Source organism: Microchirus variegatus (genome assembly GCF_963457635.1).
Source record: "Microchirus variegatus genome assembly, chromosome: 1".
Taxonomy (NCBI): Eukaryota; Metazoa; Chordata; class Actinopteri; order Pleuronectiformes; family Soleidae; genus Microchirus; species Microchirus variegatus.
This window is the reverse complement of record NC_139802.1, coordinates 28,846,817-28,874,070: the sequence shown is the minus strand read 5'-3', so window position 1 is coordinate 28,874,070 and position 27,254 is coordinate 28,846,817. Positions and strand designations below refer to the sequence as shown.

General features: G+C 38.9%; 1 protein-coding gene across 1 annotated transcript in view; it reads left to right on the top strand.

Annotated features, from left to right (window-relative positions):
• The window catches only part of LOC310934382 (interleukin-1 receptor accessory protein-like 1), a gene marked incomplete at both ends in the record, with an annotated part of 194,251 nt that overhangs the window by 90,465 nt on the left and 76,532 nt on the right, over positions 1-27,254 (top strand). The window contains one exon of the mRNA XM_083898094.1: positions 24,405-24,479. Within this exon, the coding sequence (XP_083754220.1) occupies positions 24,405-24,479 (75 nt within the window). The remainder of the gene's footprint in view (positions 1-24,404; positions 24,480-27,254) is intronic.

The following is a 27,254-nucleotide window of genomic DNA, read 5'->3' as shown; positions in this document are numbered from 1 at the left end:
CTTTAAATAGGAAATATTTTTGTTACTAAATTAATAGGAAAACACCAAAGAACCTTAAGAATTTGAATTTACAAAAACAGAAAACCAACTTAATCCATTCCTATTATGACACTATGACAACACTACACTCTTAGAAATATGAGTTCCAAAAGGGTCTACAAGGGCTGAGGTTCTACCTGGAACCATTTGCTTCTGAAAAACCCTTTTCCGATTAAAGGGTTTTTCAAGGGTTCTTGGTAACACTAATGGTTCCAGTAAGAACCATTTTGATCCAGAGAAACCTTTAAACCCCTTTCCTGAATAAAGGGTTTTAAAAGGGTTCTTGGTGGAACCCTCCAAAAGGGTACCAGGTGGAACCTTTATAAAAAAGTTCTACCTGGAGCCAAAAAGGGTTCTCCTATGAGGACAAGCCGAAGAACCGTATATGGTTCTACTTAGCTCTTTTATTTCTAAGAGTGTATGACATGCTTTCATCTTCCAGCCATTAGACAAACTATAATTTATATGTTTGTAATAATGGACAGGGCTCAATATTTGACCTCCACCAAGGAGGTATATGTTTTCGCTGTCTGTCTGTGTGTTAGTTAGTAACATAACTCAAAAAGTCACGGACGGATTTGGATGACATTTTCAGGAAATGTCCACAATGGGACCAGGAACAAGTGATTTCATTTGTTTGTACGGGCATGATCCGTAGATGCTGTGTGCTGGCAGGGTGTATTTTGTAGGCAATGAGCTGCCTTGGTGGAGGTCTGCGCTCTCCGAGTGCTTTTCTGGCAGGGTGTATTTTGTAGGCAATGAGCTGCCTTGGTGGAGGTCTGCGCTCTCCGAGTGCTTTTCTGGTTTTAATTTCAATATTCGGATCGATTAAAAGACCAATAGATTCAAGATTCAAGATTCAAGATTCAAGATTCAAGATTCAAGTGTTTATTGTCATATGCACAGTAAAGAAACACGTTTCCCTGTACAATGAAATTCTTACTTTATTGTCCACTCAAAAATACCAGCATAAAGTAGAAAGAAATGTTTTAAAAAGTATATTATACATAAGAAAAAATAGTAAATAATTATTACCAAAAAAACTAAAATAATATATATGCATGAAATAAGTATAAACATGTGCATGAGTAAGAATGCATAATGACTGAAGCAAAATATACAAAGCAGCAACGACTGCAACATTGTCACTGAGCTCCATGATGTTACTGTCGTTTTCATCTTCCTCCAACTCATTTTATTGCATCGCTTGTGACGTCACGGTTCATGCAGTGACACAGGAGTCAAAATAAATCTCGATAGGAAACAAGTTAATCGCCGTCTTTTGCCAGTTAACCTGAGTTTAAAAATCCCAGCTATACCTGACAGTTTCCGTGTCTCATTTTATCAATATTTATTCTTCTCATAACAGAATAATTGGTCAATTGAGGAGATTTCCCCCCATCAGTGCTGTAGCTTACCCTTGTCTTGCACAATGCCCCCATTTCCTCCCTCAGTGGTTTGGCCGCCTTCTTTTTTTTTTTTTCATTCCATGTGCCATCACTTCCAACTCTATGCTGAGTGCTGATCAGTCAGCATCTCGGTGTGTTTGCTGTACTGTAGTACACACTCAGCATCCCATAGGGCTTCCAACTGCTGGTGCCATCAAAGGAGCAGCACACGGGAGATGTGCTTGGGGAGCGCAGGGAGGAAGTGAGTGAAACAAGAGAGAAACTATCAGTGTGCAGTGTTCCTCAGACTGAAGTGTTTATTGGACATCAACACAGGCTGTAATTTTACTGAAATGCACGTATAACTGTCAAATGTGTTTTTAGACTTGCAGGGAGAGGGAGGCTTCAACATAATGATTCCACTATGAATCCCTCGGATAAAAACACTCACAGATACAGAGCTCAGAGGAAGCTGTCTCCCTGTGTTTGAATCCCTTTGTAGCCAGAGGTCATCTGCACTGTTTACATTGTTTTCTTCCATGAAACAGTGACAGATAATTGCCATTGGCTTTTTTTTTGTTTTTTTTGCCTTTTGCCTTGGCCTCTGAGATACAAGGCCCATGCACAAATAGGCGCTAAAGAGCTCCAGGAATGGCTTTGACTTGGCGAGCTCTCCGCAACGTGTGATGACTTTGATCCACGTCCCGTTGTTTGATGAGGTGGCACTTTCTGGGCGCAAATGCTGTTTTAAGCAAACATTGGTCTTATCTCCCTGTGGTGTTTTGCCTTTGTAGCATGTAGGGACATGCAATGGTCGACTGCAGGATTTACTGTATTTGTATGGACATTATTCATTCAATTATGGGAAGGAAGATTGTCACAGTATTTTGTTTGTAGGGTATTTTTAAACCTTATACATAGTTTAGAGATCTGCGAATAAACATCTCTGTGTACGTGTAGTTGTAAAAAATTACTTCATATGTCTGGTGACCAGTGTTTTTGTTTTGATACTGGTAATTGCTCATGTATCTACTAACTTCAAAATAAGAAATCAATGTCGAGACTGAATTAAATTAGGTCTGACTCGAGTACTGGGGAAATATACTTGTTATAGCAGCAAAGGGGTCAGAAGAACAAGTGTGATGTACAAACTGGGATAAAAAAGATCAAATAAGAAGAATATTAAATGCAAATACCAAATAGAATAAGCAATGAAAAACAAGAATAAAGGAGTATCACTGTCAAGACAAAATTGAGTGAGTCACTCAATCACTAATTCATCTACAAGATGCACCATTTTACCTTGAAATATGGAAATTGTTTTTCACTCACATTTCATAATGCCATGTGGTGTGTGCTTGATGTTGTGTAGATATTCTTCATATCAAAAATAGAAACAATTTCTATCTTTAGAAGCACCTGAACATGTTTTATTTTATTGCACGCTGTGAAACCTATTTTTAGTTTTTTAGTTTTTTTAAAGCCTGTGGAGGCTGTAACAAATAGATATCAGAACATTATGGTTGTACTCTGTTATTCCACTAATTACTTCATCTTAAAATAACTTCTTTCCCAGCAACACTATTCTATATATTGAGACAATTACTCATAATTAGTGTCCTTTTAATGCAGTACATTGGTTATATAAACTTGTAACTAAATGCTGTCTGCTCCATTTATCAAACCATTTAAGTGATTTGCAATTTTACTCATTCTGGATTCTAGATTGGATGATTAAGGCATTAAAAATGTTTTTGGGTCGGACATGGTTAAAGCCTTCTTCACCCTCATAACTTATCATTTGTGCAGTTTTTTTGGTGAACATTCACCAAATTCAATCTGAACCGAGAGCTGTTTGGAGTGAATGTTTACAGAAACAGCTTTGCCTAAGAGACGAGGTCTTTGAGGAGCAGGTGAAGCCGAGCAACAGATGTGATGATGCTGGTTTGAACAGATGGTGTATTAATGCAAAAAGGTCAGGTGGCCTCATCTCTATGTTGCTGATTCTTCTGCCACGCATTGATCTGGCTCTTTTTAAAAAGAAAGACAAAATCCCTGAGATTATGAACCTGGGATTAGGGCATATAGTGTCTAGTTACAAACAATGGGCAGATTCTCATGAATTGACACCTGCTTTTAATGATATTCCTTTCTCAGTTCTGTCTCTTTATCTTATCTCTTATCCTTTTTTTACATATTAGTCATGCAAATGTTTGAATATACGCTCTCAACACCTTCACAGTGTTATTGGTAGAGATTCAAGATCCCCAAACCTGTCACCTTTGCAGTCATCTGATGTTATACATCCTGTCAAATACTGTGTCTATCAATTAGTGCACTGTGCTTACAAATGCTCCTCCGACACACTGTACATCTGGGATTGCTAATTAAGATGACGTGTTACATAATTAATGGCGCTCTGCTAATTAGCGCTCACTTAGTGCCTCAGATTTCGAGATGTGAAAATCAGTGCTAAACTTGTGTTAATGTGGCGCCGACATACGCTGGTGCAGAGAAGAGGATCAGAGTTGTAGATGTAGCAAACTAACGTGCGTCTTTGTCACTTCAATCCAAAACGTTAGAAGAGTTGTGAAAGGGATTTTCCATGACTGTAATGCTGCATTTAAGAATCAATACATGAGTTTTGGTGACTTTAGAGTCATGGCTCCCTTCAAGGCCACGAGTAGATATTGTACATCTCAAGTCTCAAAGGTTTTCCCTCCTAAATTCCTGCCTCCTGCCTGCTATCTCTGACAGTTGGCAGAGAACGAGTTCCATCAAGGACACTTCAGCCACGTGTCAATCCACTGATTCCACCACAGAGATAAGACAGTGGGAAGGCACTCTGGACAGGACTTTTGCATAATTTAGTCTGAGCAAAAATCAATTTTGTGGCATAAATTACTCTGATGTTAATTAGTTGCAGATTGGGCTTTTACAAAAGGTGCATTCGAAATCACTTCAGGGAGAGATGAGAATTTCACATGATATTAATGAGGGAAATTTTCTGTTCGTTTGTTTACAATTTGATTTTCATGAAGTCTCCATGAATAAAACATTATTATTGTCAGTCTTTCCTTTTTTTTATTTAGGTGGAAAACACTCTCCTGCTCCCTACTACGTCGCCACCGTTGCTGTTTTCACACACTGAATCACATTCTCTTAATGCTGCACAGTCACACAAACACACACACACACACAGACGCCATCACACAAACCTCCCTGGAGAAGGGAGATTGCTTACCAGCACTTAGTTCAGTGGTGATGCCCAGTTGGGCCTTGATGTAATGGAAATTGATTGCATTGCTCCCAGGCTACACTGTCATGACAAGTTATTTTAATGGCTCTAAAGCAGGCTTATGCTGGAGTTTTTAAGAGGGCTGGAGCTGAGCTGCGACTTGGGGCATATTTGCGTTTTTATTTTTTTAATTTATTTATGAGAAAGCACAATGTTTCTCATGGAAAAAAAAAGGAGTAAACAATGTGAGTCTGAGTTGGGGAAGATTGAGATTTAGAGGAAAATTTCACACGTCGGTGTGTGAAGGAGATGTTTCAAAGACAATGTGCTGCCAGCTCAGAAGTTTTTGTGGTTAAATTGGTTCTGAAATATTGTACTTAAAAACTATAAATACACATATTGTACAGACAACTTATTGGATTATATGTGCACAGTTATCCCAATAGGTAATGGTCACAACTAGTGCTGAACAATTATCTGTTTCCAAATCAAAATAATTTGTCACAATCCAGTTAGCATTGTAGCCTTGTAGAAGAACACTTTTGGAACCCTTATTCTTAAGAGTGTACTGCAGTATCTGTCAGAAGAAGTTTTGCCTGTTCTTCGATGCTTGGTCCACACGGCAAGTGAGACTGTGCTCCTTGTCGGTGGCTCAGTGACATTTGTTATTCTAGGAGACTTGGTTATTCTCTGCTTCAGGCAAACTCCTGCAGAAGCTGTTGCCCCTTCTCTTTTCCCCTCTCTCCGCTCTGTTTATTTGCCATACAATCGACAAATAATTTATACCAAAAGCATAAGACATAAGGCGGTTGAGCGCATCATAACACAATCAGGACCTCTTTCATGTTAAGTTTAATGGCGTATCAGCATTTCAGATTGGAGTGTCTATGTAATAAATTACAGAGGCTCATGCATGAGTACTTGAGCTCTAATGTGTTTGCTCCACACGCCAATTAAGGCTCGCTCTGTGACAGTCTGGCCAAAATCAAAAGGTCTCTGCTGTCCTCGACAGCTACAGCAGCCAATTAAAATCTGATGCTGATACAGCTGTCAGTGACCACCAGCAGTTATCATCCTCACATGTATGGGCCGGAACATATGTACAGGAGGTTTATTGCATGAGGTGACATAAAAATGATCCAGCTCTGAGAGATAACATAATGTTTCAAAAATAACGTTTGAACTTTTTGAGTAAACGGGACACTTCCAAGACCCCAGATCTGGTGAGTGCACACATCCGCGCGTCACTGTCCACTGTGCACAGCAGCGAGCCTCATCACACAGGTCAGCAGAGCCGGGAGCTCACTCATGTTCTGCCTGATCATCTGAACAGAACCGGAAATACATTTTGATGTGGTATGTCTGTGGACCAGCGGCTTTGGGAGAAAGAGGTGGCTGGTCAGCTGCATCTGTGGGCAAAAGTGTGTTTGCTGCATGCAGAGATATGACAGAGGTGCAAAGTGTGTGTGTGTGTGTGTGTGTGTGTGTGTGTGTGTGTGTGTGTGTGTGTGTGTGTGTGTGTGTGTGTGTGTAAGATGAGCCACCCCCACATTCTCAAAGAGGAGTCACTCATCTTCTTCAGATATGCTTAATTCATATTCAGCCCTCTGTCTCTTGAGGCTCGCAGAGCTAGATTTAATCCATCTCAGCTCTGTCTGTGACAGATCTGGAGCTCGTCGCAATTACAGAGTAATTTCAATGAACTATTTCTTACAATACATGCAGGGGCAGACCTGTCATTAGTACTAAGTGCCCCCATCAGTGACATCATAGACATATAATTCACTGGCATTAACGTAACTATGGTGAACCTTTAAAGGCTTCCTTACTCGTTGTCTACCACCTCATCCACATGGTTGCTGGAGCCAATCCCCAGCTGACAAAGGGGGAAAGTTGGGGTACGTCCCCTCGCCATATCACAGTGCCAACCCACAAAGACAAATAAATATTCACTCTCCCATTCACGCCTACGGTCAATTTCGAGTGTACAATTAACCTCTGCATGTTTAGGACTGTGGGAAGAAAACTAGAGTACCCCCACACACACAGGGAGAACATCTCTTAACTAAGACAATGGTGCTGTTGCCTTTTGTCTGTCTTAACCTTTTGTTTCTATGGCCAAAGCTTCACTCTCTATTGGAGATGGCAAATTATCATCAGGTAGAACAGATTTGTACGCTGGATTGGAGAAAAAAGCGTAAAAAAAAACCTTCAAATTAACATGCATCAAGTGGACTCAATCAATGTTCCGAAAGAATGCTAATGTTACTGCTGAATGTTTAAAGAGCCATTTAGCCGCTAACCTGTTCTCCATAAGATCTTTAATGTCCGCTTTAACAAGTTTAGTCACGTTGTTTTTGTTGTTTAACAAACTTTTCCCAAAGACAATGATTTTATCCTAACAGGCTTTCCTTAGCTTGTGCCTCAGGTGTATTTGTCCGAGTAATCTCATTGTTATGAGGTAAATATAATAATATAACTATGGAAAAAAACAAAAAAATCACTATAATATAAAAACACATTGCATGCCATAGAAATCATGATATATGAGATAATATTGCAATAAGTTAAGAAGAACCAAACCGATTTGTATTTGATTATTTTTTGCATGAATGAATAAAAATGTAGAAATAACAGATTATCTTGTATGATCTGGAAAATATGAAATAATTTTACTATTTGCTTATCATCCTGTTGATAATTATATGTAATTACGTGTAATTTCACATGCTCTCTGCTCTGTTCTATGGCCCTGCAATCTAAAAGTTAAACCTGACTTTGACTTTGAGCTTTATGACTGGAAACAGTCCTTTAATATTTTAAAGTCTGAAATAAATTAGACACTTGTCATGTCCTTCAGTTTTCATGAATCGCTGTCTCAGATCTTGTTGAAAGCCACATTTTAGAACGAAGGACCACATGCCGGAGATTATGTCAAGAGTCTTTCAACCTTTAATGTTTTTGACACCTTCTATGTCTTGTTTAAATTTTAAAAATGACTTCCTTATAATGAGTTACTAAATTTGGCAGAGGTCACGTCTCAGTTTTCCACAGGCTTAAATCTTTCATAGGTTTCTTTCTCTCATCTCCAGTCACCATATTTTACCTGAATCATCCTCGTTCATGAAAAGAGCAGGCGGCTCGTCCACCATTTTGTGACACAGCTCTGATCTTGTCATTGAGCATCATTGAACACCAGAAACAAAGAAACTACGTGAGACGATGAAATGCCCCTAACTGTAAATCCACCAGTACAGTCTGGGCTTTGCAGCACATATTCGGGGGGACGTTGGGGGTGATGTGATGGCACAGCCACTGCTGGCACCTGACGCTTACCACTGACCTGTTTAAACAGCTGGAACGCTTGGCACTGGCAGCCTCCAGAGATTTGCAGGGCCACTGGCAGAAAGAGCTGAGAGGAAGGAAGAGGGGTGGCCAGTGGGAGAGGAGGAGGGGGGGGGGGGGTGAGTGGAGGAGGCCGTCATCGCTCTGCAATAGGAGCCCACTGTGCCGAAATGGCTTCAGCTCTGGAATTAAACAGGTCGCTGGCAACAAGCGGAGGAGGACGAGGAGGTTGGAATAATTCAAGTCAAATAGACACAGTTTTATTTGAGGGGCTGGCCGGGTTAGTTGGTCACTTTGGTTGGCAAGTTCAGTGAAAGGACGACAAGGAGTTTTGTTAAATAGCCTCTATGGCAACTGTTTTACTTGTTTACTCATTCTAAATGTGTTTGAATGTGTCTTGGGCTGGAAGTGAGGATGTTTATTAGATTGCTGGGGCTGCAGTGAATCTAAATAAGTGAATTAGTACAGTATTAGCATATTTTACACACACACATTAAAAAAAATTGTGTAATAAATTTAGAATCCAGCTTTAAAAACTGCAATATGATAACACTATAAAAGTGACACATTGGAGACCATGGAGGTTGCAATTGGAATAAATACAACTCAGATTTACCTGCATATGGAAGGAGATGTGAGGGTACGTGATTCCACTTGTGAGAAGCCTGGCGCAGGATTTGTTCTTTCTTATATAACATCCATTTGAGAGCTTTGTATTTTTTTAAAAAAGACGATCATACCCTTCTTTATGCAAGTGCTAAAGCCCAGAGGTTTAATCATATTTTTTCCAGAGGAATGCTGGAGGCAGCTTTGATGAATAATTCAGAGCGGTTTTGCTATACTCAGTGCATATTCCGCAGGATGTTACAGCCAATAACATCTGGTACAGTAATATCCGACACAACCAATCTAACCCCAGCAGTTAAAGGCAAATGCCAATATTTGATCAGAGCAGTTTGTTGACTGGAACATTAGGAGAAAGAAACATGTTTGTTTAAGCGCAGTTTGGTGGTATTTGTGGACTGTGGAGAAACGGAGATTGTAAGTAAACCCAGAAGTGTGGTATAGATTTCAAGTAAACACAGGTGGTGAATAAACACCTGCAATCACAGTGTAAACTCTGCTGAGAAGCCTCCGGTATGTAAGAGCTGCAAAACTGAAAACAACATCTTCCTTCATCAGTGATGGCTAACGACATTAATGACTTTCTGCATTACAGGTTACCAGTGTTGGTAACCAGACCTAATTTCTCCATCATGAAACAAAATGTTTAGTGTTGCTTCAAACACCTGCCAGATTGAGCTTGTGCCATTTTTTTTAGAGGACACAATGTTATTGTGACAGACATTTCAAAAAGGAGCAGCTGCAGGATTTTGTTGTAGTTGTAAAACAAACTGCATCTGCTGTGATTGCAGGCTCACCTTTTTTTATACCTGGCAGCAAACTTCATGGACGTTCAGTTGTGGGTCGTTAGGTGAAAGGCAGCTCGTTGCGCTGTATCGCTTCTCCTGTTGTCCAGAGGTCTCTGGAGGTTTACTGTCTCGACAGCGCTTTATACATTTTTATGCACTTGCCTTGAATGAGAGCGGTTTAAAATGCTATCACTGCCATATTTGCCAGCTTTTTGAATCTCCTCACGCACACATTAAATTTGTTGAGAAAAGCTCACACAGCTTTTCTCATTTGTAGGGATTTTTGTCTTTTGGTCGTAGTAGAGATTTTTTTTTTGTTGTGCTTTTATGTAGCTTATGTGGCTGTCCCTCTAATCCCTTTGTGTTTTTGCTACAGAAACCGTGCTTGATGTTGAAATGGATCCCACTTGTCTTACATTCATTTCCATATGTAACTTATTATTGGAATGTGTGCAGCTTTTTTATACAACACACTCACATCAGCTACTGTGCAATGCATCCATATGACAATTATTTAATTATATGAATATGTAAATGTGGTGTATATAAAAGCAGTACACCTTACCATAGCACTTAATCCAGTATGTTGATTCTATACTTAGATCTTTGTCATTTGCATTAATATAAAATCAAAAAACATTATATATATATTAATATAGTATAAAAAACATTTTGAATACAAAGTAAAAAGTGACTACTTTGAATTAATGTAAGAAAAGATATGCACATGTATAAGCAGTGATCTCACATGGATGAAACCGCTGTTGCCATGACAACTCCTCAGTTGTTAATTTTAAAAGCATGCACCTTGGGGTGTTAAAACATGAAATAAAAATATATAATGATGAAATAATAATTAAGTGCTGCCAAGTTACCTTTCCTGCCATCGCCCTGTTGGATGCTCACTATCATCTGTGTCGTGCAGAGCCGTGTAAATAAGAAGTCCTCACTGTGGCGAAGATGTGCACGATGACTGATCTGCCAAGATATTGTATAATTTGTCCTTGTGAAGCACGTGGCAACGCTAAAAGAAATCCTTTTTTTTTAGCTGGAGGAAGCAACTTGTAAAATCTTAATTAAAAGATTGTATCAGACGTGGCTTTGATTATGGAAAATAGGGAAATAATGGACTTAAAGGCAAGTTTTTACAGACAGAGCGGGGAAATTATTCAGTGTTCTGGGGTAACTGCAATGAGACAGAACTTATTTGCCGTAGGGAGAGAATTGGCATTTTTAATATCCACAGCAGTGAAATCTCAACATAGCTAGTGTGAGGCTGCAGAGTGTCATTTGGCAAAAGATCCATCATTTTCCATATTTTCCTCTGCTGTTTGTCTCCTTTTTTAGTCGTCATTAAGGCAAAAACAAAGTGTAATTAAAGCAATCATGATTAATTACAGCACACAGCTTTGGTTTACACATCTGCGTAATTGCAACGTTATCTCACTTCATTTCCAATTTTTTTTAAGACAAAAGAACTCGTCTCGCGTGCCGTAATTCTCCCGTTCTCTTCTCCTCCCTCCTTCTCTCTGCGTAACAGGTGCTGAAAATCCAAGCCATTTTTATTTCTTCCAATTTTTTTTCAAATAAAATTCCAGTGAAACGGCCCTCTGCTCAAACACTCCCACACGTTACATCCAAGTCCTCATATAGAAGCAGAGAATAACATGGCCAAAGCAGGAAGTGTAGCACTGCCAAAGGCAACCTGCCAAACTGATTCCCACTGCCATATATACATAGCAATACCACTATTGATTTCTCGGAATATATCTGGGGGGAGGGGATAAAAATGGGTGGATTTATGACAGGCAGTGCTCAAGATTAATTCACTTTTTAATTACAGGGAAGTACATAGGTACTGCCTGTCAAGTAGTTAGATTTAAAGCTAAGACAAACAGCTGAGAACGCAGTATATAAACGAAAGGTTTTTTTGAATCAATAGTACATTTTTTGTCGACTCCACTTCATAGAACTTTACTTGGTTATATTTGAGGTTCTCAGGAATATAGAAATGTGTTTGAGAGAGATGTTTAACTCAATAAATATATGAAATCCACCCAAATGTACCACATTCCTTGAAAATAGAACAAACAATGAAAGCCAATGCAAAAATGTGTGCCTATAATTTAGCATTTGAAATATTTTTGATTATTTGAATATTAATATTCATATAAAATAATACATTTGAAGTTGATTTCATATGAGATATAAGATATTTTTGGAAAAATGTAGTTTCATATTAAAACATTTTTATAAATATATTCATATAAAATGTAAGGAATAACCAACAATACAATAACTGCATCATATAAAATTATAATTGAATCCATCAACAAAGGATAATTTTTAGCCTTTTGAACATCGATGTTTCTTTTTATGTGAGCGAGTGTTTGCTGCTCGTATTTCTGACAGTTATCATTGTGTTACGTGGTCTTGCATCAAAGACAAACAGTTTCAAGTGATTTTATCTCAAGAAGATTCAAAATTTGTGCCTGGAAAGAAAATTCACACCTTCTTTCTTGTGGTGTTGTGATGCTTCATCCATCACATTCTCACCATTTATGTCCAACACCAAAAGGAAACCTGGTTTCATGTGTGTAGTTGACCCTCACATGAACCTGTATGGTCAAGAAAGAAACATTATTTTACTTTGGTGCCTGAATGTAAATCATGGGGGAAATCATACAGAAAGTGCAGACATGTATGTCTCAAGTTATTCTTTGCTTTGTTAGCATCACATGTATTGCACTTTTTCTCAATCAATTGCGAGTTTCACTGCATTTTAAATGTGAAAACATCACAAAATTGTCATATTTCAATGTATTTTTTCTAAGCTGACACAAGCTTAGTGGGTTAATCGTGATTAAACCAGTCTGAACATCTTTAAAACCAATCAGAAACACATTTCTTTTTGTAACTTCAAGCAACACCACTGAATTGTCCTCAACTCCTGCCCTCTGGGATATTTTAGGCTTGGCAGCTTGAAACGTATCACCCTCTTCTCCTTCCTCTCACCGCTCTTATCCAGTAACACATTTCTGAGGCGGGTGCATGGCCCCTGCTGCAGAAAAAAAAGTGACTAATGAGTACAGGCCTCTAATTACCAGGCAACTCTTTCCCAACCCTCCGTGTTTAATTTAGCTGCACATGATCCATGTTTTGACACTTTTTGTTCAGTGGTGCAAGTGATTACAGTGGCACAAAGTTCACAAAGTGTGTGTCAGATTGAAAAAGACATCTCATTACAGCAAAAATCGCACTGTACCATATATGACCATTGTGGCTAATTATGTACAGTGTCGCTCAGTGGCGAGTGAAGTCGCTGAAGCTATTCCCAGTGCTGGCAGTTATATGATTTATGTGATTTCCCCTGAATGTATTGTCCCTTCCTTTGAGCCATCTCATATTCAATTGTTTTGATGGATCTTCTAAAACAACACCTTTTTCAATAAGGAAATATACTCTTATTATGTTCCACTCCTGCAGGGTTCCTATATTGGTATTTTTCAACAAGTATCCTTGGAGACTGTTGCAGTGTCATTTCTTTAGGGTTCTTTTTTGTTCAGTGCTTTCAAAGTTCCAACATTTTGGCTCTCAGTGCGGTTTGTTTTTAACAAGCAGCTTCTTTCACATGAACAATTTATCTTTTGCACCTCAAAAATATCCATCTTAACAAGACTTTTATCCATGTGGTTTGATTCTTTTTACAGACAAAGTGGGCGATGGGGTCTCTGAGGGAGTGCTTACAGTTAGCAGAAGTTCAAATCATTGGTAGAAAAGGTGGTTTAACAGATATCAAGATATAATAGAGTGCTAACGAAAGCATACTATAACACTGGTGTGCAGAACCATGCTTCAGTACAGGGTTTTTCAAATGATCCTGCCTTGGGACACACATTTATTCTGCATCATTTAGTCGAAGCCAGATTTCTTTGAACCGCTCAATTTTATTCAACAAAGTGCAGCAAAACAGAGTGTTTTAATGTCACAGCTGGGCAAAATGGCTCAAAATTATTGGTGGTGTTATACAGTATGCACTACAGTATGTTGGTCTTTTAAACCAGCTATACTCAACCTTGAGCGGTTGGGCTCAAACGGGGATTTTATAACTCAAAACCAGTTACTGTCGGCCGTAACTACACCAAAACAACAACAACGAACCTGTCCACTATTCTCATGTCTGCCCTTCTCATTTACACATACAGACACAGCTCTCTCTCTACCCCTTACCTCACCTCATCACCACATAAGGCCATACTGCTTTAAAGTTTCAACAAGTACTTCCCAAATGATGACACGCTGTAAAAGTACGACTGGATACGCCAGCCTTTCACCACCTCCACCGCGCGTCACCTGCCATCAGAGCTGCAGGACGCCCTGCAAATCGCTACTCTGACCGCACATTACCGACTGCTTTCTCTGCATGCGCACTGGAAGAGTTTTGGTTGCCAGTAGCAACAGAGTATGCAGCATTTGCATGCACATATGCAAGCAGGCCCAGCCATCACATTAAATAGTGGTTGCAGCTATTTGGCTTTGTGAAGAAAAAAAAGAAGAAGACGTTCATAGAGTTAGTTTTTGTTAACAAAATATCTCTGCTTTGACAAGGGAAGGGGCCGAAAGAGCAGATTGACAGTCTTAAGTTGTTGTTATGACAATGTTATGATGTTCTTTTTCACGTTTAAGTTCTCAGCAACATAGATGTTTAAAATGAAACATGGGCTGTTTTTCTCCCCAGTGTGTTTTATTAAGGCTTCCTAATTGGCACACGCTGATTATCGTTTTATTATATCCGCGAGAAACGTGCGCGGATATTATGGAATCGGTCTCGCAGGTTTTAGCCGTTAACGCGATAACTGGAAAGGCGTTTGAGATTAAATTTTCTTTTTTTTTTATGGGTCACATACCTCCTGTAGATGATCCCTATTGATTTTGAGCTGTCTACCATTATTATTATTATTATTAGTTAATTAATTAATTAATTACTTAATGATATAAAAACCGTATTTTCCAAGTATTGCAGGTATTGGCTTCAAATTTTGCATGGGCATCACATACCACCTGAGAATTATCCCTATCTTTGTAGCTTTATTATTAATTAGCAAATTAATTATTTTATTATGCTAAAAACACATTCTCGGCTTTATCTTCCAGACTGATGGAGATATTGCCTTCAAATTTTGTACAATGATTCATGTAACAACTATCTACAAGTACAATCATCATTACTTTGGCTATGATTGGTAATAGTTACATAATAAGTTAACTGGTTAACTTATTAGTGAACACAGAAAAAATAGTTAAGGCATTTTTTCTTTATTATTGAGCTCATTTTGACACATTGAGGATATCATGGGTTTATTTGGCACTTATTCATAATATTTATTACATTATAATATAAATGTATTAATGATCAAAAAAAAAATAGTTAAGCCTCCATTTCTTTATTAATGCATTGAATGGAAAGTTTGAACATATTGTATGCTTTTTCATGAAATTTAATAAACATAGTGTATGCTTTTTCATGACATTTGGACACTTTGAAGATATGGCAGGTGTGGTTAGCATTTTAATATTCATAATATTTAACAAGGTATAATAGGTTAACTAGTTTTAATAAAAACTAGAGAGAAATTTCAGGTATTCTGTGTTCAATATCGAGTTTATATGGATACTTTGAACATGTATAAAGTGTAGTCAGCATTATATCATAATATTTAACAGTTATTTTGTTGAATTTATTAATAATTAATTAAAACAGTTAGTGGCAGGTGCGAGTGCGTATACTTTGGGTATATTTGAAAGTTGTGGATTGGACAAGTTCGCGGATATACCCCTTGCTGTCGGCCCCCGACAGCGTAGGCTAGTTTCATTAAAACGAAAAAGAAAATTTGCGTTATTTGTTTCCATTTTAACCGGCTCAACTACCAGCAATATGATGGGATGTAGCGGCCATTGTCGGTTTGTTACTCACGTGGAAAGTTAGCCTCTTGATGCTGCTGTATGTTATTCAAAAGATCCAAAAGTGTTTTGAAATAAAAACTAATAGCTGAAGTGTGATCATAAGTGCTTGTCTGATTTGTAAATGCGACATAGCCTACAGTGTACTGATTGGGCGTTGTTTCAGCACCACGGACAGCACTTTATCCATCATGTGTTCACACAAGCAGTGCATGTTGAATTTGGGGTTGCTACTCAAAAAGGTTGAGAACTGTTTTAAACACGTGCTAACTGTTAAATCAAAGATGCATCTCAGATGTTGCAGGCACTTCGATTAAAGCACTCCACTGTTTTTTCTTTTGTGCTTAACCAAGCACAGCTGAAGTCGTGGTTGTATCTCAGATCTCAGTTCTCCATTGACACCTGCTTTTTAGTTGAGAGGTGGAGGTGGTAAGAAATACATGGAGTCAGTACACTAACAATGAAGAGCACAGAGGAGATTTTGAGTGACAACATATACTGATATTAATGGTATATGGAAAGGAAAGAGGAGGAGAGGAAACCATAGCTTTGGATGATACCATACTGTACAGTCAACAGTAGAGCTGTATATGAAAGCCACAATTTACCCATAATATTGGAAATGGACAGAGTTTGTGGCTACAGTAAGTGGATATTTCCAGCGGCATCACCTGCCATGTAAAAAAGCACTCATCACCACAGAGTTGCTCCAGGAACATGACAGTAGATTCAATTTGTTCCAATAACTGGCACGGTTTTAAGACCTAAAGGCAACAGAACATGTTGGCAGAAGGACTACCAGGTGTGAGGATGAAGAGGAACGACAAGCAACATATCCAGCAACTTTATGTTGTGCTCCAAATCATTTTAGTGAAGCATCTGTGCAAGTTGAGGACATCTCTGTGTGTCAGATCAGTCCCTGCCAAATAAGGTCAAGGCAAGGTCAACCGTTGCTGACCCACACTGTAGGTCTGTTGCTTCACTTCACGTCCGATCAAAACACAATATGGACATATACCAACAGGCACTAGACACTCAAAACCCATTAAGTGTTTGGCGTAAACACTACACAACCCTAAAAACAGCTGTCATAAACGGCTGTTCTACCCCGTTGCCTGTGTTTCTGTGGCACAAAGTGCACACAATGATGGTGGAAATCACCATCACTTTAAGCCTGCTCCACACTAGAGGGCAATTAGCCTGATTTGTATTTATTTTACCTTTATTTAACCAGGAAAATCCCATTGAGATTTTGAACCTCTTTTTCAAGGGTGTCCTGGCCAAGATAGGCAGCAGCAAATGTGTTGTTTACTTTTCTTTAAAGCCATAACTTGTACAAGCCAAGTTGACTCCATCCTTAGTTGTTGTTTTTTTTGCAACAGCTATTAACTGACGAACCCAACAGTCCGCCTCCGTGTTTGTTTATATTCTGAAGTTGTGTTAAATCACGCAGGATTCTGTGAGATCCCAAATCCCTGGCATCTCCTCCCTTAAATTGTGGGTGGTCCTGCGTCTTGACTGGATTGTCATCTTAGTTTGGATTAAAACGTTGTGTCAGCCATAATAGTCCCACCTGAAACAGTTAAAAAGTAGAGCTTCTAAATAAATCTGAATTTCCAATATGTCCTTTGTAGTAAAGTACAGCATCCCCATTTTTCTCTGGATGAAGTAGAACTCCATGAGCTTTGTCACAGAGCTTATCGAGGGAACCGCTCTTCTCCATTCCGCTCCATTTCACCCGATACCTTCCGGGTGATGTTTAAGGTCAAAAATAACAGTTATTTTACCAGCAAAATAAAATACACACATCACCATCGCAGCACACCTGCTAATCTTACTGGTCTGCACATTTTGTGCATTCACTGCTGAAAAATGTAATCTGTCGAACAGAAATTGAACATTGTGTGGTGATGAAAGCACTTTTCCTGTAGCCGAGGTCACATTAACCCCTGTTGACCTCTTTATTTCACACAAAAAGAAAAATGAATAAAATCCTATAAGCACTTGATTGCCACGTCTGTGTACTTCCCATTTGTACACACAGTACAGTAATGTGCAGAAACTACTCGTATTTTATTTCTGTTATAATCTTTAACGAATAGTGTTTCTTCCTTTGATCATCAGGGGGACTTGTAATATTTACCAGCATGTCATGATTTGACAGACTGATGATTTCAGTTGGCTGGTCACCTGGAAACTTGATGCATTTATCATGTCTTCCTGGAGTATGCAGCTGTTTCTTTATCAAAACTTAAACAGCCCCTGACAGCTGCTGACAAATTTCTTCTCTCCAGTGCTGAGGCGCTCCCTTTGCCTTCGGTTCAGTTTTTAGGAAACGGTTTGAAACATAAAGAAACCCTGCATTGTCTTTCAGATTCACTTTGATTATGTTCTAAACAGTACAAAACGAAATTCCTCAAATGCAAAATCTCCATCAATAAACAATAAAAAAAAACATAGAAACTGCAGTATTTTTCCTTTGATGGGAGCCACATCACTATTATTGTTTTTGATGTACATCAAGCTACTTTTGATGTTGTGTCACCCAACTGAAAACCTGTCCAATAAAACTATGAGGAATATTGTATTTAAAGGATGCATCGCTTCGTTGGCTGTCAGTCAGCTTTAAAGGCAGGATATATATATACGTATATATATATACGTGTATATATATATATAAGCTATCAGACATTTTCTGTGCCTTGAATTATACATGCATTATACACTGCACCAGCAATATTGCCCTTTGTTAAAAATCTATTGGAAGGCAGCATCGAGTGTGGACAAACCCGACCAACGCCCAACACAGTAACGTCCTCCATTTTTGACAGACTAATGTTACCTTGGTTTGTACTGCCCCAAAATCTCACAGATGACTCATGTGTTGTATTTAGGTGTTGATCATAATAATAATGTTGATTTCTTCTGAAGGTACAAGGCTGACAGAATTCACAATGCAAAAGGAGACAGAGCCTGCACACAGCCTAACATAAATAACATGCTTTAGCATTAGGTTTATTTATTAAAGCGTGATTTTATGTATGCTAGGCCAAGCATCATGACCGAACTCCACCTAAATCTGAATATCATTTTTGACAGAGCCATCAGCCTTGGGTCGAATATGCACCTTCTGCAACATTTACTGGTGTTCTTATTTACTTATCCAAGCCATAAATCTTGTAAATTCTCGATTAACATCTTTAAGTTCAATTTAAGTCTTGCACAACTATGTTGGGAAAAGGTAAACAAGAGTCCTTTGCTGTTATTTTTCATTATGACCTTTCATTAATAAGAAAAGTACATTTAGTTTCACAAACAAACCAACTTCCATGCCTTGCACAAAAAACTGCATCAGTTTCCAATGAGCAAATCCCAAACTGTATTAAAGGTCACATAGAGTGGTCCTGTTGCACATAGATGTTAGTTATGGAGGTCTACTTACATATATTAACTTGTTTTTATGGTCAAAAACCTCCTAGTTGCTGGAAACGAGCCGATAGAAATCTGTCCTTTTTAAAGCACTTGTCAGTCGCGCTATTTCAGACATAAATCTCGCCTGAGAAGACAGACTGTGTTGTGATTGGCCAGTACCCCGGAAGTGACATTCGGCACACTCGCTCTCAGAAGTCCAGATCCCCCTTCTGGAACGGTGGATGCACTGCTCCTCATTATCAAAACATTGTTTTAACAATGTTTCAAAATAGCTTCGTCGTGACTCCCCGCCGCAGTCCCTTTTATGACTTTGACCCGGAGTCAGACCCAGAGTCAGAAGACACTGACGCTCGTGAAACACCTCCACAACGGACGTTATTCTTCTTCTATGGTTCAATGTACGCATCCGGATGTGCCCCGACTAGTGCCCGGAGCAGGACTATCGGCTGTTCCGGAGAACCGCTGTTTACGTAACTATAACAGGATTTTCCGAGATCTCACTGAGCCCGAGATTACAATAAACACAGCGTTCTCAGCAATGGCCGAACTGTTTGTTTAGAACCTTCAGGGCTTCATAAACAAGGTAATGACGCAGATACACTAAAAAACAGCGTTAGTTGGAACTTCCGGTCTAGTTCCGCTTTAACACGTCATTGATTTAAGCAGATGGATCCAGGGATATAACCATCCAATGACTATCAAGTGTTGTTCTAAAACCACTATAATTTATTGTGTTTTTAAATGGGTTTCCTCTAACAATATCTGCTCACAAACACATACCATTACACACACATATACACACTCCATCTAAGCTATGTCGGCTGGACTGGTCTTTAATGAGGTATGAACAGAGGACCACAACCCTCCATCCCCTCCCTCCATCTTCCCTCGCTTTAACCCCTTTAAGTGACAGAAACAGACAGACAGAGTGACAGAGAAGCACAGCACCCAGCAGACGGATAGGGATGGAGAGAAGGTGTTAGGAGAGTTAATGGGAGAGAACAAGGTCTTTTTTTTTCTTTTTCATCACTCCATCCCCCCATCCATCATCATGTGATCACAGGGAAAGCAGATCACATGGCCTGTGAGTGACACTTAAAGATTTTCTCCATAGCTTAGCAACAGCATGTTTTCTGCGATTCGTGTGTGTGTGTGTGGTAGTACAGTGTTCGTGTGTGAAGCAGGTCAAGCGGGTTGTGTTTGTAGCCCCTCAGTGAAGAGCTTGTCCGCCACCACTACTCACAATAACCCACTCCATATATATGGTTTTCAATCTAAAGATCAGCCAGCTTCACTAATGCATCTCACATTTGTGTATCAGTGTGCATTCGCGTTCCAGCATTGTTGGACGCTGACGATGCTGATCCCACCACATCAGCAGTGTGTCCTTCATTTGGTCAAAGGGCAGCATTCTGTTTGAATTAAACAGCCATCTACTACTACTATAAACAGAGTAGGTCCAACCGTACAGCACATTAATGGACAACATGCGAAGAGAGATATGATTTATCAGTTATTTAAAAAAATAGAGGAAGAAAAATAAATAGACCCTGATATTAAATGAATGAAATAAACAGGATAAACAACAGATTGTTGAAGCATTATTTTAAGTAAGAGGTAAAGAGGGTTATAAATGTTTACTCTTTCAATACATATTTATGTTGTCTAAGATATCTAATGACTTGATTTTAGATGCAATGTTTTTTTGTTTTGTTTTGTTGTTGTTTTTTGTTTATTGACATCACATTGCCCAAAAAAATCGACATCATAGTCATCATAGTCTTTGTGTTTATTAAATAAAATACACTGGAACTTTGTTTACTTTCCAGGTTTGGATTGTCACCTTCAGCTGTCTCAGTGCAGCCTGCAAAGTCAGCGTGAAAATGTATGTTTGACTGTGCCATTGTTATTATTTTAAGAATTAAAAGGCAAAGTCAGGCTAGGACATTAAACAGACACAGGAGGAGAGACTAAAGATAATTCACCGGCGGTGCATGTATCCTCTGCCTTTTATTGAATCTCCCATTTATGTTTGTCCACACCCACAGACTGATAACACTGATCCCACTGGAGCAGTTTTTGCATTATATGAGAATATTAATGTTCAGTATGACTCAGTGAGGTTTTGTTAATCTTTGTAAGTTCCTGTCTATATTTGCCTTGAGGTTAAATCTGTGGGACTAAATCATCCGATCAGCTCATTATGTGAATGTATGAATCACCGCTGACGTTAGCATGAGCCTCTTTACTTATGAGCATGTGACTGTTTTAATAAAGATATTAAAAAATGTGAATCTTCCCTAAAATACAGCAATTTCAGAATTTACAACATTTATTGATATGAAATCTTATCTATTTTCTATAGAAATATTACAGAAATGTTTTCTCAATGCTGAAATATCAACTGTTCCACTAAAGCAGGGGTGTCAAACTAAAATGACCAATGAGCATCTAGTCTGGTCAAAAGAGGCTCAGGAAAGTTGGTTGGACGAGAGGAAACACTTTTTGTTTCCTCTCGTCCAACCAACTGTTCAGTAGCGGGTGGGCAATACCTAAAAATTATAACAATAAATATATTCATGATAATATCACTGAATTTCAAAGTAAAAGTGCTTGTTTTTTTTATAAGGAACGATGTTTACTTCACAATAATAGCGTATTTATGATGCAAAATAATATCAAAAACAGAGAAATAAATTTAAAACTGTAATTAAAACACCAAACAAGCTCATTTACCGTTGAATGTAATACATTTAATGATGTGACAATTACAACTGAATGTCTTATTACTATTATTAAAAAAAACATTGTTCGCGAGTATATTGAGTAATATATAATGTCTATGTTATGTAACCTCACTGTGTTTAAAGGAAGAGGCAAGGCAAGTTTATTTATATAGCACATTTCAACTACAAGCCATTTCAAAGTGCTTTACAATAAAAAAGAAAGAGAAATACAGCAGCAGCAGCGTTAAAGCTATAAAAGGCATAATAAAACATTTAAATAGAGATGTAAAAGAAAGGGTAGAAAAAGAAATTAGAAGAAGCTAAAAGTTACAGTTACAGTTACAGTTGCTACAAAGACGCTGTGGGCCGTGTTTTCTTTCTTGGAAGATATTAAGTGGTGGGCCTCATGTAATCGATTGGGGGGCCACCAGTTTGACACCTGCACTAAAGAAACATGGACATGCAGCTGCTTGTAGGCACCCCACCTCTGTCTGAACTGCCCTGTGATTGGTCAGTCTTGTGATGTGTCAGATTTCACCAAGGAAATGAAAATGAGTCTCGAGAAGGAGCTAAAAGGTTATTATTGATCAGTAATGATGAAAATATGTTGCTTACCCCAGTCTCATACAGTACCTCTAAACTCACACTCAGGGGGGGTTGTTTGCTTGATTTATCATAAGTTACTTCTTTATCACTATAAGGTACAAGTTGTAGCTTTTGTATCTGCTAACATAAATGTGTACAGTCTGAACTATTTCCTGTCTTCAGTTTCACTACTCTTTGATGCAAGATGAACCATTAGAACAGCAAAAGACTCCTTTTTTCCCTATAAGGCTCAGTGAGTATATTTCAGTGAGGGAAAGGTAATTAAGGTAATGAGATTTCTTTACACAGCCTTGAAACACACCAGGCACAGGGAAAAGTCATAAATCGCTGTGGTTCTTTTTTTTGGGGGGGGGGGGGGGGTTGTAATTAATGAGCTCTTTTTCCTTCTTATCAGCCGACTGTGCTCAACAAATTGCCTGATCTTTATGAGTTTCGTTTTTTTCCCTCTGTCAAATGAATGAACATCAAAACAATCAACCAGCTTTTCATTAGCACATGTAAAGGGACGGTAGAGACTCATATCGGCTCACTACGTCAGATCTGTGTGGGGTTTTTTTTAGTTGTTGTTTTTTTCACATTTTGTTAAAATTTGTTTTGTGGGGGGGTTTCGTCACTGACAGGATTTGGCATGCGTGCTTCTCATTACCGTAACTCCAAGACTGTTTGTGATATCTAGAAAATTAAAAAACTGTGAACTGGTGATTTGTCCAAGGTGTACCCCGCCTTTCGCCCTACAGCACTCCACGTGACCCTCATGTGGATAATTCTGATTATCATGATGGTCGTCAGAGGGTTAACCAAAATTATTTAGTTGTTTAAGCTTAACATTTTGTCTTCATGGCATCTATCTATAAAGCAAGTTGCGCCTGTGTGTCTGAAACAGGCATCTCGCTGACCGTTAGTCAAATCGCCCTTTGGATATGGGTTGAGCATGGCCTGATTGTGTGCATCCTTGATTTTCACATTTCTTGGAGGAATTTTAATTTTTGCTGATTTATCATGCTGCACTTTCGCTGATTACTCACACTATGCCAGGCCAGGCAGGCAGTGGCTCATCAGCAGCAGCTGCGCTGTCTGGAGCGGGGAGGTGGGAGTGAAGAGGCTGTCCTCACGGTTCACCGCAGAACATGGTGTTATACTAAAACAACGAGGTGTCCATTCACCAATACGCAAGCACATATTTATTTAGCATTAGCATGCTACTATTTTGCAGCTAACTTGGCAAACCTGTTTCCAAAGGTAAGCTAGCGAGGCTACGATTAGCATTAGCATAGGGCTAACATAACACTGTGCAACCTCATTAGGCACGACGCAATTTTTAAAAAATTTCAATGAGCATTAGCGTAGCTAGCGGTTGTGACTGTGAGCCACGCTAGTTCCTTATGATGCAATAACACAGGCACTGCACTAGTAAGGACCAATGTGATTCAAACACATTTATATATTTATTTTTCAAATGCATGTAAATTGTAGAGTCTTGCCAAATCTAAATCATCAAAAGAAAATGTTAATGTCAAGGATTGCGAAGTCAAATCATAAAACTATGGCAGAGATACTCAATGGAGATTTAAATGTCACCATGCAGCTGTGGTGAGAGATGTGAAGTACAGCAAGCACACGGCAGTGTCCAGTCGCTCCCCATTAAAACACAACGCATTTTTCCAGGTTCTGATCCAGTCGATGTGTAAGTTATTCGTACTGAAACGAGCCTCATCCCTGCAAGTGTATCCAATCATGTAGAAACAGAAAGCCTCTATGGTTCTTCAAGCTATTAGGGAATCATCATAATAAGGAGCTTCTCAGTGTTTTTTTTTGTTATTCAGCAGCTGGTGGTGATTTGAAGGGAGCTGCAGGGACAAAGGCAGCTCCATGTGATACAGTTCACAACCTACAGTGTCTCCCGTACTCATTCAAAATGCTCTGTTTGGCTTTTTTTTCCCCCCCTGCAGCATCTCATGCTCACTGCAGCTATGAATGACTGACTTGTTACACAGCTACTGTCCATACACAGCAGCACTCTGCGCTGCGGTCCACGTCAAAGCCACATCATCTCTCACACACTACAAAGCCTTAGTGGTATTAATGTTGAAGCAGCTGCTGCTTTGAGAAGATATGCATTGATGTATAAATTTGAAATGTGTGATTCATTCCTTTTTTTGTCTATGTTTACGCTTAAAGTATTGCATGTATTTGTTCCCATTTATCTTGGTCTTTAAGTTGAATTTAATATCCCTTTTCTGTGTTTGTTTTTTCACAGCACCACTGACAGACAAGCCGCCAAAAATCCTTTTCCCTTCAGACAGCCAGATGAGCGTCATCGAGATGGCTATAGGTAAGAGAAAAACGTTTATTTCTTGTGGTATATTCCTGCTCATCAGCAAACACATTATTTTGGTGGTTCATGTTGTACCACAACTGCATAGAGAACAGTTTCGACTCATGAATGTACATGCTTTTTCATCGTAATTTATTTAGGAGCATTCGTTGATTCTTTGTCGTCTTGTTAAATTTAGGAGAGTCACTGCCGATCTGTCAGCGTAACAGTCGTATAATGTCATTCTCGCCGCAGAAATCCTGCATTGGTGCACCAATTAAATCCAAACACCTTTTCTCTCTGATGTTTCCTTCTGTTGCTGTTGAGCTACTGTCACTTCTTCCACACATATTTTACATTAAAACCATCCAACATGAAACATTAAGTTCTAATTTTCAGCGACACTTTTTAGCGATCTTTTTTATTATTATTATAATTATTATTATTATTTTGTTGTCTTCACTGCAAGGCTGCATTTGTAGGATGCAAAGGATCCACCAATTTTGAGGAGCCTTTAAAATGATCATCAAGGCAAAGCTGTTGCCTCAAGTAATTATAGAAACAGAAAATACAATGCAAAATTACTTCAGTGTCAGTGTAAATTCACACTTTTCAAGTTTAAAGCCTGCCACTAATAGGAGGGATTATGCACAAAGTGCTGTTGGATGACTTTCATGTAAGGAAGTGACAGTAGCTCTGCAGTGACAGAAGGAAACATGAAAGAAAAAATATGTTTTGCTTTAATTGGTCTATGAACATGGTTGTGAGCTACAAATATATGATCTTTAAAAAATGCTTTCACACAAAATAGACATGATAGACAAAAAATCACAGCTTCTCAATTGATCTTTAAAAAAAAAAACATATTCAAGGAATTAGTCTGCCCTGTTACCGTTTCCTCTATGTTGCATTTGGGTGCAGTAATTGATTTTTTGTTAGTTTTCTCTCTCAGCTCCTCTTTTCTTGAAGGGACCTTGCGTTTTCATCTTGATAGAAGAAGAAAAAGGATGAGTCACTTCCAACATCTGTGGATGAAACAAAAGTGACTCATTGGGTTTGAAAGACTTGCCTGCTGATTCTCCCTCTCCCTGGTTGAGTGCCTCCTCGTTGTGCCTGTGCTCATCACGTCTTTTGCTGGTTATCTTGAGCAGCGTGAATGCGGCTTTTTTTTGCTCGTTTGTATTGAGTCAGTAATGAATCAAAGTTGTACTTCTGAGAAACTGTACATATTATCTTTTCATATTATCTTCAAATTTATGATGTTAGCATTGCTTCAAATGAATTTCTCCGCTACTACTGCCTCAGAGCTGTATTCTTGTGTTTGATGCACACGGGCCTCATGGGAAAATTCCTGCTCCGTGCCTTATTGGGCGCAAGCTCAGCTGTTGGTGGAGGAGAAAATGGGTCATGACGGAGGCGTCCTTTGAAGTCGATTTGTCACGGGTGATGAACACAACTGGCTTGTGGAGGTAAAAGGTGGCAATGAGAAAATAGGCGCAAATCACCGCCACTTTGAATTGATGACGAATAAAAGCCACACGGCTTTTTTTCATCCAATTAAGTGATATCGCCATAGAAGATTTTCCTCAAAAGCAGGGATTTTCAGGTTTTACTTTGCTTTCTATCATTATCAAAGTGAGTCAGATTGTGTTTTTTATTGTCAGTGAGGATGAGGATTGGTAATATTTCTTTATGTTCCTCCTTCCACCTCTGTGTACATATATACATACACATTATTATTTGCCTTTACAGACCCTGTCACTTCCTTCATTGTTTGTTTCAACCGCAGTCGAGTGCAGATGATGCTTGTTGTAGTTCTGGTGGATTTTTAAATATCCAGTCTCCAACGACACACAGAAGCTTAAATGGCTTCTGCAGACAGTTAATAGAGCAGGTGAGAGAGAGAAAGTGAGAGGAGTGGTTAGAGGCAAATGTGGAGAGACACTTTTCATGCTCTTGTCGTTGTGGTACTCGAAGGACTGAGCAGGGAGAACAGTGGGATCTATGAATGGCCACCGTTTAATCAGTGCACACTTAAGCTGTTTGGTTGGCTCCATTTGTCTTTCATGCTAATGGATGTTCTTCAGTTATAATTGATTGAATTCTAAACGTGCGATTAAAACATGTCGTGTTCTTCCCTCTGCTTTCTCTGTGGGACAGATTATGTCCAGTGTGGCTCTGTGATTCAGTCGGACAGTTCGCGCAAACTGCAGCTGGTGCACATGCCGAATAATTGACTGCTCGAGTGCTAATTTGTCCTATTTGTAAACACTAAGCATGCTGACAACCAGCTGATTAATTCCCTTATTTCCTTGTGCTTTTTCCTGCTTTCCCTTTTCTGACATGTCACTTGTCTGCACATCACTCACAGAGAAAACCCGGCGATCTTGATTGGCTATTAAAACTTTACCGCTGACTGATATCACACTTCATTCCCTGACACTTGACTTGAAGACTCCACAACATACTTTGTGAGATTGCAGCAGCGATGGTGTCTGAACTTTTCTCCAAATTTGCCAAGAATTCACATTTATGCTCAGACATAGTGACTCAGACATTCTGTGATAAATGCTGCATCCCAGGAATTGTTCTGTGTCAGATTAATTAAGCTTGCATTTCTAATATATCAGGGAAAAATGCAATAATGCCATCACGTTGCTGAATATAATGATTTGCAATAAATATACAAATATTTAAGCATACAGGATTAATGTCTTTATGCTTTAAATTTGCTGCTCACATTGACCCCAAAGTAGTCTGTACAGAAACTGAAAAAAAACCCATTCTAACGAC